The sequence below is a fragment of the Danio rerio genome, chromosome 11 (genome assembly GCF_049306965.1).
Source record: "Danio rerio strain Tuebingen ecotype United States chromosome 11, GRCz12tu, whole genome shotgun sequence".
Classification (NCBI taxonomy): Eukaryota; Metazoa; Chordata; class Actinopteri; order Cypriniformes; family Danionidae; genus Danio; species Danio rerio.
The window spans coordinates 15550774-15566890 of NC_133186.1; the positions used below are offsets into that span (position 1 = coordinate 15550774).

Consider the following 16117-nt stretch of genomic DNA (forward strand, 5'->3'; position numbering starts at 1 on the left):
CTATTTTTGGGACACAATTATTTGCCCCTTTAAGCAATTTTTTTTGATAGTCTACAGAACAAACCATCGTTATACAATAACTTGCCTAATTACCCTAACCTGCCTAGTTCACCTTATTAACCTAGTTAAGCCTTTAAATGTCACTTTAAGCTGTATAGAAGTGTCTTGAAAAATATCAAGTCAAATATTATTTACTGTCATCATGGCAAAGATAAAATAAAGAAGTTATTAGAAATGAGTTATTAAAACTATTATGCTTAGAAATGTGCTGAAACAATCTTCCCTCCATTAAACAGAAATTGGGGAAAAAATAAACGGGAGCTAATAATTCTGACTTCAATTGTATGTATATATATGTATATACACACACTTTATTTTCACTGTTTGTAAATAATTGTTCTTAACATTTTTGCTTTAAAACATTATAATACTGTTTGGATTTTCCCCCCATAATAATAAATTGTGAACATTGCAGTGTAAATTGCAATCCAGATGTTACAGAGAGAAATTGATGCAGCAACAGCAGAGCATATTAAGGGGATATAAAAAATCTTCATACATTGTATGTATATATATTCACTATTTTAAAATACATTTTCTTTGCTGTGTGCTTTTATTGGTTATGATGCTGTTTGGATGTTTTATTTTTGCACAATAAATAAAATGTGATTTAAAAAGTGCAAACATTGTCTTTGTTAGAATTTACACGTGATTACAACGGTATAAAGACGTTCAGGTCCGACCGCACCGAATGAAAAGAAATTGTAGGTTTTGAAGATGGATTATTAGTTTTGTGGCAAGGACATAGCTGTTTTAGAGGGTTAAAATACAGATTAAAAATAAAGTTAGAATGATTTTATATTAAATATGTTTATTGTATAATATACGTGAATGTTCGCATGGCTTTCATTTTCATTATCACAAGTAGAGGAGAAGGCTTTTCACGGCACAGAATATTCTGTTTTGAAAGAAATATCCGAAGTAAAGTTATGTTTCTGCCAACATCAGAGGCATGCATTTTAAAACTCACAGGGTAACAGACAGAAATGCATGCGGGTCGATTCCGACGCGGATGATTCTGCATCCAGATCAGTTTTATTAGGCTTTATGGAGTTCACCACGAGCATAATATGAATGACTAATGACCAGAATTAAGTTCAATCTTACCTCGATTTTGACCACAGATCTCTCTGCCTCTTAAAGGAACACTAAATAGTGTTGTATGACTTGTATTTGTGTATTTTCGCAGAGAAATTTTAATGTAAACAGCTTCAAATGTTGTAACAAGCACGTCTGAAATGAGCCCGATTTTCTGTCTGTAGAGCAAAAACAGTCAGCCCGGATATCTCCGCCTCTTAAAGGGAAAGTGCCTCTTAAAGGGCCATTACTAAATTACAAAGGGCTCAAAAATGGTTCTCTGGCGCCATCTCGTGGACACTCTGACAAGCTTTAGGTTTGAAATTAACAAATTTAATATAAAAAAAATATTTATAGGAAAACTGTTATTTATAATTACACCAAATAAATATGATAATTATCTTCAATTTAAAGCACATCTTTTGGCCAAATTTGAGGATTGTATACTTTTTTATATGCCCCAAATACTCGATTGTAATATTTACAATTTTTTAATTCAAAAAATTTTTAATTCGAAAACTACAAATCTTATCGGCATGAGGACATACAGCAACCATCTCATGGGCAATAGACAGCTTTTGACCAAATTTGGGGCTTGTAGCATCTAAGCCCTGGGAGGAGAAGCGATTGCTTTTTTTTGGTCAGAAGCCGGAATAATAATAATAATAATAAGAATAAGTTTAAGTAGCATTACAGTATGTTGGCTTTCTCAAGCCAACATAATAAGAATAAGTTTAAGTAGCATTACAGTATGTTGGCTTTCTCAAGCCAACATAATAAGTTTAAGTAGCATTACAGTATGTTGGCTTTCTCAAGCCAACATAATAACTAGAACCTAAAGTTCGTAGACAAACTTTGATGTTGGCTTGAGAAAGCCAACGTGACTGCGCCGGGGACTCAAAGGCAGTTGGTGAGAAGCACAGCGGTTGAGAAGTGGTTGCTAGGCGGTTGCTAAGATGTTGCTAAGGCATTCCTAGGTAGTTGATAGGGTGTTCTGAGTGGTTTCTAGGCTGTTGCTAGGGTCCACTGGACTGTTAATCGGAAGGCCTCATTTACATTTTTGATCAAATCGAGAGAGAGAGAGAGAAAGAGAGAGAGAGAGAGAGAGAGAGGGGACTGATTTGTTTAGGTTGTTTAATGCAGATCACTATAGTATAGTTAGTATTTATAGTATATATTATAATCTGAACAAAATTACATTATAATAAATATCATATAAAGAAAAATATTAAATTAAAATACTAATGAAACAATAGCACATGCATTTAGTTAATTTGTCTTTTATTTAATCAGTCTTATAATTTTTGCAGTTAATATAGAGTACAGTCAATTTACAGTAATTTGCAGCATTATATATATAGTTATAGTTATATAGTTATATACAGTTTACAGGAAGAAAATCGCATTAAATACAATATTATAGGACGTCTTCATCATGTGGTTAATTCTGACCAATGACGTTGTTCCACCCCACTGGCCACTAACACAATGTTATAATCGTAATATTTAGTTGTCATCACCTGGGTGATTTTATTTATTTTTTGGTACAGCATAGGCCAAAAGCTTCATTGTCATTATCACAAGTGAGGAGAAGGCTCTTTTGCGGCACAGAATATTGTTTTGAAAGAAATATCTGAAGTAAACTTATGTTTTTGCCAACATAAAAGGGGGATTAAGAAATAATCCTTATAACCCTAACCATAAATGTGTGTATGTGTTATATATGTATATATGTATATATGTATGTATATATATACATACATATATACAGTTGAAGTCAGAATTATTAACCCCCTTTTGATTTTTTTTTCCCTTTTTTAAATATTTCCCAAATTTTGTTTAACTGTGCAAGGAAATTTTCACTGTATGTCTGATAATATTTTTTCTTCTTGAGAAAGTCTTATTTGTTTTATTTCGGCTAGAATAAAAGCAGTTATTAATTATTTAAAAACTATTTTTGGGACACAATTATTTGCCCTTTTAAGCTATTTTTTTTTGATAGTCTACAGAACAAACCATCGTTATACAATAACTTGCCTAATTACCCTAACCTGCCTAGTTCACCTTATTAACCTAGTTAAGGCTTTAAATGTCACTTTAAGCTGTATAGAAGTGTCTTGAAAAATATCAAGTCAAATATTATTTACTGTCATCATGGCAAAGATAAAATAAAGAAGTTATTAGAAATGAGTTATTAAAACTATTATGCTTAGAAATGTGCTGAAACAATCTTCCCTCCATTAAACAGAAATTGGGGAAAAAATAAACAGGGGAGCTAATAATTCTGACTTCAACTGTATGTATATATATGTATATACACACACTTTATTTTCACTGTTTGTAAATAATTGTTCTTAACATTTTTGCTTTAAAACATTATAATACTGTTTGGATTTTCCCCCCATAATAATAAATTGTGAACATTGCAGTGTAAATTGCAATCCAGATGTTACAGAGAGAAATTGATGCAGCAACAGCAGAGCATATTAAGGGAATATAAAAAATCTTCATACATTGTATATATGTATATATATATATATATATATATATATATATATATATATATATATATATATATATATATATATATATATATTCACTATTTTAAAATACATTTTCTTTGCTGTGTGTTTTTATTGGTTATGATGCTGTTTGGATGTTTTATTTTTGCACAATAAATAAAATGTGATTTAAAAAGTGCAAACATTGTCTTTGTTAGAATTTACATGTGATTACAACGGTATAAAGACGTTCAGGTCCGACCGCACCGAATGGAAAGAAATTGTAGGTTTTGAAGATGGATTATTAGTTTTGTGGCAAGGACATAGCTGTTTTAGAGGGTTAAATACAGATGAAAAATAAAGTTAGAATGATTTTATATTCAATATGTTTATTGTATAATATACGTGAATGTTCACATGGCTTTCATTTTCATTATCACAAGTAGAGGAGTCAGCACGGATATCCCCGCCTCTTAAAGGGAAAGTGCCTCTTAAAGGCTCAAAAATAGTCTTCTGGCGCCATCTCGTGGACACTCTGACACGCTTTGAGTCTGAATTTTACAAATTTAATATAAAAAAAATATTTATAGGAAAACTGTTATTTATAATTACACCAAATAAATATGATAATTATCTGCAATTTAAAACACATCTTTTGGCCAAATTTGAGGATTGTATACTTTTTTATATGCCCCAAATACTCGATACAATTTTTTAATAAAAAAATTTTTAATTCAAAAACTACAAATCTTATCGGCATGAGGACATACAGCAACCATCTCCTGAGCAAAAGACAGCTTTTGACCAAATTTGGGGCTTGTAGCATCTAAGCCCTGGGAGGAGAAGCGATTGCTTTTTTTTGGTCAGAAGCCGGAATAATAATAATAAGAACTAGAACCTAAAGTTCGTTGACGAACTTTGATGTTGGCTTGAGAAAGCCAACGTGACTGCGCCGGGGACTCAAAGGCAGTTGGCAGGAAGCACAGCGGTTGATAAGTGGTTGCTAGGCGGTTGCTAAGATGTTGCTAAGGCATTCCTAGGTAGTTGCTAGGGTGTTCTGAGTGGTTTCTAGGCTGTTGCTTGGGTCCACTGGACTGTTAATCGGAAGGCCTCATTTACATTTTTGATCAAATCGAGAGAGAGAGAGAGAGAGAGAGAGAGAGAACTGATTTGTTCAGGTTGTTTAATGCAGATCACTATAGTATAGTTAGTATTTATAGTATATATTATAATCTGAACAAAATTACATTATAATAAATATCATATAAAGAAAAATATTAAATTAAAATACTAATGAAACAATAGCACATGCATTTAGTTAATTTGTCTTTTATTTAATCAGTCTTATCAGTTTTGCAGTTAATAAAGAGTACAGTCAATTTACAGTAATTTGCAGCGTTATATAGATAGTTATAGTTATATAGTTATATACAGTTTACAGGAAGAAAATTGCATTAAATACAATATTAGGCCATCTTCATCACGTGGTTAATTCTGACCAATGACGTTGTTTCACCCCACTGGCCACTAACACAATGTTATAATCGTAATATTTAATTGTCATCACCTGGGTGATTTTATTTTTTTTGGTACAGCATAGACCAAAAGCTTGGCTTTCATTGTCATTATCACAAGTGAGGAGAAGGCTTTTTTGCGGTACAGAATATTCTGTTTTGAAAGAAATATCTGAAGTAAACTTATGTTTTTGCCAACATAAAAGGGGGATAAAAAATAATCCTTATAACCCTAACCATAAATGTGTGTGTGTGTATGTATATATATATATATATATATATATATATATATATATATATATATATATATATATATATATATATATATACACACACACACACACACACACACATATATATATATATATATATATATATATATATATATATATATATATATATATATATATATATATATATATACACTGTTGAAGTCAGAATTATTACCCCCCAGTTGATTTTTTTTTCCCTTTTTTAAATATTTCCCAAATGGTGTTTAACAGAGCAAGGAAATTTTCACAGTATGTCTGATAATATTTTTCTTCTTGAGAAAGTCTTATTTGTTTTATTTCGGCTAGAATAAAAGCAGTTATTAATTATTTAAAAACCATTTTTGGGACACAATTATTATCCCCTTTAAGATATTTTTTTTTTTTGATAATCTACAGAACAAACCATCGTTATAAAATAACTTGCCTAATTACCCTAACCTGCCTAGTTACCCTTATTAACCTAGTTAAGGCTTTAAATGTGACTTTAAGCTGTATAGAAGTGTCTTGAAAAATATCAAGTCAAACATTATTTAATGTCATCATGGCAAAGATAAAATAAATCAGTAATTAGAAATAGGTTTTTAAAACTATTATGCTTAGAAATGTGCTGAAACAATCTTCCCTCCATTAAACAGAAATTGGGGAAAAAATAAACAGGGGAGCTAATAATTCTGACATCAACTGTATGAATATATATATATATATATATATATATATATATATATATATATATATATATATATATATATATATATATATATATACAGGGCTCGAAATTAACTTTTTTACTTGGTAGCACCGGTGCTCCCAACTTCAAATATTCAGGGGCACCAAAATAAATTTAGGAGCACCAGAAAAGATTTAGGAGCACCCACCAAAAATGAATGAGCACCGCTGCAAATTGCTTTTTAAGGGATTTATTGTATTTTAAAACAACATCAATAGGACTGACAAAAACCAGAAACAACTATCTAACTAATGCTGCGAAGACATTGATATTTGTGTGCAATAATTCTAAAATGAATGTCTAATAATTAGGCCATAGAATATTAGTGATGATGAAAATGGCAATAATAGTAACAATGAATTCCATTTCTCATTATGATACTGCCTTGAATGTGCATGAATGTAGGTTATCTGCTATAAAATGTCTGTTACTTTATATAAAATAATTGTATAGTTTGCATCAAACAAAAATGAAGCATTGCAGTAAGAAATATTGATTTTGTACTGCTGTTTTTATATGCATGTCAATTTAATAAATAATATTTCTGCTACAAAACAAACAAAAGATTATAATAAATAATTCAATTCAATGATGAAAGCTGCAAAGCAGTCATCAGTAAATGAATAAAAAAATAATATACACCTCAAAAAAGAATAGACAAAAGAAAGTAAGTAAAGTCTCACTTCTATCACTCTTTAAAAGTTTTGGTTTCAGTTTGTGTCAATTTAAAGGTTCAGTCTGAGATGATCTTCATTTTTCTGTGTTTGTGGAAAAGCTGGCGAGTCAGCCGACCCAATTTATGAGCAGGCAGATCAGGATTCTTGCACTAACCATCGGCGCAATACTGGTCTTTGTTATGAGCCGCAGTTTCAGTGATCTCAGCTGGTGGATCATTATTCACCACGTGACGTGTCACGATCTCTCTCATCTACACCTCAATTTTAGGTGGGGTTTGCAAACCTGTGTGCTTTAAGTTTTTACTCTTCAGCCGTTTGCATTTCCCGTGGTCATAAAAGCTCCTTCCCTGTCATCTGACAGCGGAATACCTTGAGTGATTGACAGCTAATATGAACCAATATAGCGGCAGGGAAGAGCGATTCAGCACGTTTTTACAAAAAATCAAAACAGGTCGCACTACAACCATTATCTGCAGTCGCACTAATGCGCCCAAATATGTTATGAGGTCGCATAGATTAATTTTCAGGCGCATATGCGACCAAAATGGTCGCAATTTCAGCTTCAAATGTTGTAACAAGCACGTCTGAAATGAGCCCGAATTTCTGTAGATTCAAAACAGTCAGTCCGGATATCCCCGCCTCTTAAAGGGCCAGTACTAAATTACAAAGGGCTCAAAAATAGTCTTCTGGCGCCATCTCGTGGACACTCTGACACGCTTTGAGTCTGAATTTTACAACTTTAATATAAAAAAAAATATTTATAGGAAAACTGTTATTTATAATTACACCAAATAAATATGACAATTATCAGTAATTTCAAACACATCTTTTGGCCAAATTTGAGGATTGTATACTTTTTTATATGCCCCAAATACTCGATACAATTTTTTAATTAAAAAATTTTTAATTCAAAAACTACAAATCTTATCAGGATGAGGACATACAGCAACCATCTCATGAGCAGTAGGCAGCTTTTGACCAAATTTGGGGCTTGTAGCATCTAAGCCCTGGGAGGAGAAGCGATTGCTTTTTTTTGGTCAGAAGCCGGAATAATAATAATAATAAGAATAAGTTTAAGTAGCATTACAGTATGTTGGCTTTCTCAAGCCAACATAAAATAAGTTTAAGTAGCATTACAGTATGTTGGCTTTCTCAAGCCAACATAATAAGAATAAGTTTAAGTAGCATTACAGTATGTTGGCTTTCTCAAGCCAACATAATAATAAGTTTAAATAGGATTTCAGTAGTCTGGCTTGTTTCTTGTGATTATGACCTAGAAATAGAAAAGGGCAAACATAAAAAATCCTGGACTACTAAAGAAAAGAGAATATGTAAACAGCGTGACACAAACCAAATAGAGGATGAAACACACTTCCTTCTGTTCTGCCCCAAATACACCATGACTACACTGTAAAAAAAATAATACCCCATATCTACTCAATAAATTTGAGATAACAGATTACGTATGGGGAAATCCCTTTCTTCGAAAATGCTGGTGCCCGGCTGAATCACTCTATTGCTTTGCAATAGCCAATGGCATCCAAGCACTCGTCCTAAAGGCGGGCTCGGCCGCTATAAAGGCGTTGTTGGGCGCCAATTTACCTCAGAATCTTTCGCCTAAGCGAGCACTGAGGAACTGAGCCCAAAAAGGTTTTTCGTATACAAGGCAGTTCACGTAATGTCTCGTTCCCTTCTCTCAGGGAACCACGTTTACACTCAGTAACTGGAGATGTTCCCTATCGAGTTGGTCTCTCAACATTATGTATGGGGAACGTATAAAACCCAGCCGAGTAAAAAACTTAACTACTGCTTGAAAAAGCCATTATAATACACTGCTCACCCAGCTCACACTTCGTGCAATGCTGCTCCGCCCCTTGGAGCGGGCATCGGACCTAGTTGAACACCACAAGTGAGTGTTGGCACTGGGCCAAGTCTACGCTGATGATGTTAGCTCCTCCCTCCTGCAGACTTACAAGAGTGTGTCGTCATGAGGGAGTAAAGTGAGAAGCAACAATATGATGGTGCACACACATAACATGCCGTCTTATATTGGTGGGCATATTAATAGAAGTAAATAAAACATGTTCATTGTTATATGACATTAGTTTAAGGCACATAATGGTAATGGAGGCTTACTCTTATAACTCTATACATAAGCAGTGTGTAACGGTCGTTTAACAAACTGATTGAAACACCTGCATAAGCGGGCGTGCCTCTAAGCTAGTTAACCGTCCAATGGCTGTCCAGCCTTTTCCTGCACAGACAAAATGTGTAGTGCGAAGGAAGGAACAAAGGTTATTTAAATTGTAAAACTGAGAATGTATTGTGTGATGACCAGCCGGCTGCAAGGCAGATGTCTTGAATAGACATATCTTTTACCCATGCACACGATGAAGCCAGACTCCTAGTGGAGTGGGCATGCACTTCCGCTGGGCAGTCGAGTCCCCGGTCAACATGTAAGACAAGTGAATTGCCTCCACTATCCAGCATGATAGTCTCTGTTTTGATAGCGGGCTGCCTTTCTTCGCGCCCGCAAAACAAACAAAAAGCTATTCCGAAGATCGGAACTGGCTAGTTCTTTCCACGAAAGCACGTAGCGCATGAATGGGGCATAACATGCGACTGTGTGGGGCGGTAGAAGTTGAATCCCTGAGGTGAAACGAATTGTGATAACCTGGGCTCTAAATGACATTGAGAGCACTTTCAGTGTGTAGCAGGGTCTGGACGTGAGTCTGACCATGCAGTTATCCGGGTCGAATTGCATACAGGCACTGTTGGTTGAGAGAGCGTGTAGATCCCTCACTCGCTTACCACATGCTAAAAGCAAGCAGTATTGCCATCTTGAATGAAAGCACTCTCAATTCACTAGAGTGAATCGGCTCAAAGGGTGGGCTGGATAGCACACTAAGCACTAACGCCAAGTCCCAAACTGGCATCATAGGAGGGCGGGGGGGGGGGGGGGGGGGGGGTCTCAGTCATCTCGCTCCTCGTAGAAAGCCCGTTATTGCGGAATGTTTCCCAATTAAGCAACCTTCAAACCATGGTCATGGTAGGCGGCGATAGCAGCCACATAGACCTTTAATGTCGAAGGAGAGCTGTCTGCGTCAAAACGCTCTTGTAGAAAGGTTAGAATAGCGGGGATTTCGCAGCTTAATGGGTTCTCGTAAACGCAAGCACACCAGCCCACAAACACTTTCCACTTAACCGTGTACAGGCGTCTCGTTAAGGGGGCCCTAGCCTCCGTTATCGTATAAATGCCCGTTGCAGAATGGTCAGTTGGCTCACTCTGCGCTGACTTGCCACACATGAAGATTCCACAGCTCCGGCTTTGTTGCCAGATGGTGCTTCTGGCCTATGATAGTAGGTCCCGCCTCAATGGAATCTGCCACGGGGGTGCTGACGATAGATTCACCAGCTCCGGGAAACACAGTTGGTGGGGCCATTTTGGCGCTACCAGCAGCAAAGCATCCCTTTCCTCCCTGACTTTCTGCAGCACTAGCGGCATGATTTTGATTGGTGGAAATGCATATTTCCGACCTTTGGGGCAGTAGCTCGAAAGCGTGTGATAGCAGCTGACGCTGCTGCTCGCTCGTCCACGCGCCAGATGCTGGTCTGCCATCGCAGAGGGCTGCCCAGCCTGTCAGTGATGTGTCTGTGGTCACTACTATCCGCCTGGTCACACGGCCCATGGCCATCCCTTGCTTGTACATAGCAGCGTTAAACCATGGTGCTAGTGTTTCCAGACAGGAGTGTGTTATGACAAGACAATTCATTCCAGCTTTCCATGGTAGCTCTGGTACACGTGTTTGTAACCACAGTTGCAGCGGCCTCATATGTAGCAGGCCCATTTGGCATATATTGGCTGCAGCTGCCATCAGCTCTAACAACCGTTGAAATGTTTTTAGGGGAACTGCTTTGTCCTCCACAAATACAGTCAGTGTATCTGGGTTGGACTGAATTCTCTGATCCGACAAACTAGTGCTCATTGTGGTGAGTCTAAAATCATTCCTAAGAATGTAATCGACTGACTGGGCTGGAGCAAACTCTTCTGCATGTTCACAGACAGGCCTAGGTGCGCTAGATATGCGAGAAGCTTGTATTTGTGGTGTTCAAGCATGATTTTCGACGTGACGATAACAAGCCAATCGTCCAGGTAATTCAACACATGCATGCCACTTATCTTCAGTGGAGATAGCGCTGCATTCATGCACATCGTAAATGTGCGGGGGGGAGAAACAACCCGAACGGTACTACTTTAAATTGGTAAGCGACACCCTCGACTGCGAACTGTAGGAAGCATCTGTGATGTGGGGCTATTTGAATGTGAAAGTAAGAGTCTTTCAGGTCTACAGCTATAAAGAAGTCCTCGGGCTGAGTGTGTGCGAGAATCTGCTTTAACGTTAGCATTTTGAACGTGCGTTTCGCTAATGCCCTGTTCAGCGGTCGTAAATCCAATATCGGCCGCATTCCCGATCTATAGGGAGTGGAGGAAAAGAGCCCTTTTCATGAGGTATGATTGTTTTTTTGTTTATTGCATTCAAACAAACTGGCAATCTAACATTTGCACAAACACATCTCCCTGAGAGGGAACACACTCTCTTGTTCGCCGTTCTTCCAACATCTGCAGACCAGGCTCTTCTCCTCTTAACACCGGCATCAGGAACGCTGCACTTCTCTGCTCGCCGGACGTGCCTGTTGATGGGGGGGGGGGGGGGGGGGGGGGGGGGGAAGCTTCATGCGATTTCAGAGCGATTTCTTGGTCTGAAGCCGTGGCTCAGGATCATGGTTCAGATGCGCCCAGACTCGGGCCCAGGAGTGGTGCCTCGCCGCCGTGCGCAGTTTGAGCAGGGACTCTGGATCCGGCCCTCTCTCGTCTGAAACACCAGCAATATTGATAGGGTGTGAAGAGCAGAGGCTGCATGCCCTGCCGAAATATACGCTTTCTCTGCGATGTGGGCCGTCGCTCGGCACGGCTTTGACAGCAGCGAGGCCGTCTTCCAGCCGCGAGACGGGCACAGGTAAACAGCAATGGCATCCTCCACAGGGGGTGGTCGTGCGTAGCCCTGTTTGTCTGCCCACTCCACTGCTGTCAGTGTTGACCGGCTGCTCAGGGATCGCCCATTTCAGCCCCAAATCTGCCACCGCCTCGGTTAGGATCCTTATAAGCTTCTCATCCAACGAAGTGGCAGTGAAGCTGGGATCTTCAGTGGGGACTTCAGACCAAGTACCTGGTTCGGAGACGCAAATAAGCCCCCTTAAATTTTTTTCTTCCTTTTTTAAATATTTTCCAAATTATGTTTAACAGCAAGGAATTGTTTTACAGTATGTCTGATAATATTTTTTCTTCTCGAAAAAGTCTTATTTGTTTTATTTCGGCTAGAATAAAAGCAGTTTAAAATTTTTTAAACCCTATTTTAGGTACAAAATTATTAGCCCCTTTAAGGTAAATTTTTTTTTCCGATAGTCTACAGAACAAACCACTGTTATACAATAACTTGCCTAATTACCTAGTTAAGCCTTTAAATTTCACTTTAAGCTGTATAGACGTGTCTTGAAAAATATCTAGTAAAATATTGTTTACTGTCATCATGGCAAAGATAAAATAACTCCATTATTAGAAATGAGATACTAAAACTATTATGTTTAGAAATGAGTTGAAAAAAATCTCTCTGTTGAACAGAAATTGGGGGAAAAATAAACAAAGGGGCTAATAATTGAGGGGGGCTAATAATTCTGACTTCAACTGTATGTAACTCTGACTTCAACATTTTTGTAATTTTTGTTTGTATGCAACATGACCTGACAATACTGATTGTGGTTTTTAGAAATACCAATAACATAAATCAAATGTATATTAAACATCAAAATTATACTGCAATATAAAAAATGTATATACAATACATAAACTATTCGGAAATCATGTTACTATTGTAATTGACTGCCCTCGAAAAGTGAAGCTGAACATGAGTTTCCAGTTTACTTTTCTTTGAGGGTTTATAAAAGTTTGGAGTGTAGAATGGACAATGGTAGGGGAACAGCATGTGTTGCATTTGTTTACTGCTGTTAAACTCTGATTGCTTGGTATTGATGAAATTGCTACAATAAGAAAATATCATTTACATTGTATAATTGTACATTTTTGATGAGTGTTTACAGCTTCTACAAGTTTAAGAGAGAATATATATATATATATATATATATATATATATATATTTTTTTTTTTTTTTGTGGGTGTGCAGATTTAAATTCTCTTTTGGACAGACATTATTAAAAAAAAAAATTAGAACAGGTAAGAAAAGTATCTTACAAGTAAAGGCATTTTGCAGGCTATAAAGACGGGCAAAAAAGTAAAAAAAAAAAATAAGCCTGCATAAGAAAGCGAGATGTAGAACATGTTGCTAGCTTACAAATAATTAACTCAAATTGAGTCAAACAAACACATTGCTATTGTTTTGTTTCTGCGTGTGAATTGTATTACACCCAATTTGTTTATATATTGACATACACTCATATCGATCTTTATCTAATTTTAAAAAGTTTAATTTTAATGTTTGCTAAACAATGTTTTAAACAAATATTTAACATACCTCTTCATCATGTGGCATTTGGTTTGATGTGATGATAAACTTCTAGAGCAGGGGTCACCAATCCTGGTCCTGGAGGGCCGGTGTCCCTGCAGGGTTTAGCTGTAACTTGCTTCAACACACCTGCCTGGATGTTTCAAGTATACCTAGTAAGACCTTGATTAGCTTGTTCAGGTGTGTTTGATTAGGGTTGGAGCTAAAATCTGCAGGACACCGGCCCTCCAGGAACAAGTTTGGTGACCACTGTTCTAGAGGCTTATAATAATGCTGTTATTATATTAGAGTCTTATAATAATAATCCCCCTATTGGACGCATCAGGTACAACAGGGGTGTGAAATTGCCTGGGCCGTAAATCTGACTGCAGTCTCCCCCTTCTCTTCGCTCTCTTGCTTTTATTCATATCGTCCTGTGTCTATTAGTAGCCTGTTACACAGGGCATTGTCTGAGAAATGTTATGAATACCTGTAAATATTTAGATATGCAATATCATTGCAATTTCTTATAAACACCCACCACCAGATATGTTATCCATACCCAATATGAATCTAACTTACTCTGACCATTCAACAACACCCTGACTGCTGTTTGTGATCTTTTTTCTAAACACGCAAACAGCCATGCATCCATGAAAGTTTGATTAAAATCAAATAAAAGAACAATAGAAAAATAATTTGTGACAAAATTATGCCTTTTATTTGATATACATGGAACATCCTGTTACAGAATGTGAAGTCACACTATTTATAAACACAAAGCATGACATTCAATGACTGAAGTCAAACTATCAACATAAATATACATGCACAAATACAGTACCAAGATGCACCAACCAGATACATCAACTAGATGTATAATAGTACTATCTTGAGCATCTGAATACTATTTTTAAACTTTGCATGGGAGTTTTGATAAGATTTCAAACAAAACCAAAAAACAAGCAAACAACAAAGAAAATCACATTAAAATGTACAATGATTCATTTAGCATTTGACAAGGTTCACCACATACAAATAGAACATCAATGGTAATTATGTAAGAATATGTGTAACTGAACACAGACATAAACAAATCAGTATTTGCATTGAACTAAATCCACTTTTCCAAAAAATAAAAATGATTATACAAGTCAAAATAATTGGCAAAATGAATTCATTACAGTTCTACATGGGAAAAAAAATAAATAAATCAGTGTAGCTGGTAATTTTGGGGTGAGGTGGGAGGTGGTGTGAGGAGTTTCAAACTAATTTTTTGACTAAAAATATAAATTGCACTGAGGGGACAAAACACCTTAGTTAAAAAAAAAATTAATGTTTTAAAAATAACTTCCATACAGGAAACTGAAACACTTAAGTCATTTAGTTTAAACACCAACTTCTTATACCTTAAAGGTAGCAAACATGAACACTGAAGAAGTGATTTCTGTATACAAACATGGAGAATGTGCAGATGTGTAGTTTATACCAACTAAAAACAATGGACACCAAGACTGATCCTTTGATTTGTCAGTGCTTTTAAGTCCTAGCAATGTTAGGCATCAGGGACAAGTTACTTTTGCAATATTCAATTTGTTACTCAACACTAAAAAACACTAACACAAACCTATTTCACTTCAATAAAGACGTTTATAATGTAAAAAAAAAACTGCAGACATCAAAAGACACCATTAATTTTCAGATCTTTGAGTTCAGAAAAACTAAAAAAAAAAAAGAAAAAGAAAAAAAAAAGAAAATAGCCTCTTTACTTGTGAGATTTGCTGGATTTGAATGACACTTGAAGGACTTTGTCTCCCAGGCGGTATCCATTCAGGCTGGAAATGGCCATTGCTGCCTCCTCATAGTTTGTCATGGTAACAAACCCAAACCCTTTGCATTTGCTGGTATTAAAGTCACGTATGACCTTGACATTGGTGACAGCACCAAATGGACCAAACATCTGCCAAAGGATCCCTTCATCTGCATCTTGACCCAAATTATAGACAAAGATACACCATCCTGAGGAGGAGCTGCTTGCCACATTCATACTAGAGACACTGTGGTCAACACTCATAGGTGAAAACCTGAAAAATCAAGAGAAAAATCGATTAAGAAATTTTACCAAAGGTCAATTATTTTCTCACACAAAGCCATATATCAAAAACAACTAATACAAAATGACAAAATATGCAATATTGGACCATAATTAAACTTTTCCAAAGCTATTTAGTTCTTACCTGAAGCGCTGTGGCTGGTGATGAACAGGCCCTCCAAATCGTCGAGACTGAGTATGGTACAGCTGAGACAGAAGCTGTGAATTCTTGGACTGGTTAGGATTCGCAGCAAACTTGACTGTGATCGGTTCAGAGGCTCCAGATGGCTTAGACCCATTTAGATCTTTAATAGCTTCCTCTGCTTCAGACCTCTTATCAAAACGAATAAATGCAACTCCGCGTGATAGACCTGGCACAGGTAAGAATCATTCCCCAACCCACCACCCACAAAAAAAGAAGAATTACAATGATTACAATAAATATGAAATATTGCAGAGCACACGGTGGCATTGCATTACCTGATGCCTGATCAACCAGTATGCGGGAGTTTATGATGCGACCATACTGGGTGAACATGTCCTCCACATTCTTCTGTGTCATGGTCTTAGGTAAACCACTGATGTACAGGTTGGCATCTTTGATGCCGTCAGAGCTTGGGCGGGCATATGAGACCTGATT

At 36.6% G+C, this 16117-nt stretch overlaps 1 protein-coding gene across 14 annotated transcripts in view; it reads right to left on the bottom strand.

The window, feature by feature from the left end:
- Window positions 1–14083: 14083 nt before the first annotated feature.
- elavl1b (ELAV like RNA binding protein 1b) overlaps window positions 14084–16117 on the bottom strand; it is a 53921-nt gene continuing 51887 nt past the window's right edge. For all 14 annotated transcript variants that reach the window (NM_001308616.1, NM_001308617.1, NM_001308618.1 and 11 more), the window contains 3 exon segments: window positions 14084–15469; window positions 15623–15848; window positions 15958–16111. In NM_001308616.1, coding sequence (NP_001295545.1) covers window positions 15151–15469; window positions 15623–15848; window positions 15958–16111 — 699 coding nt within the window. In that variant the 3' untranslated portion in view covers window positions 14084–15150.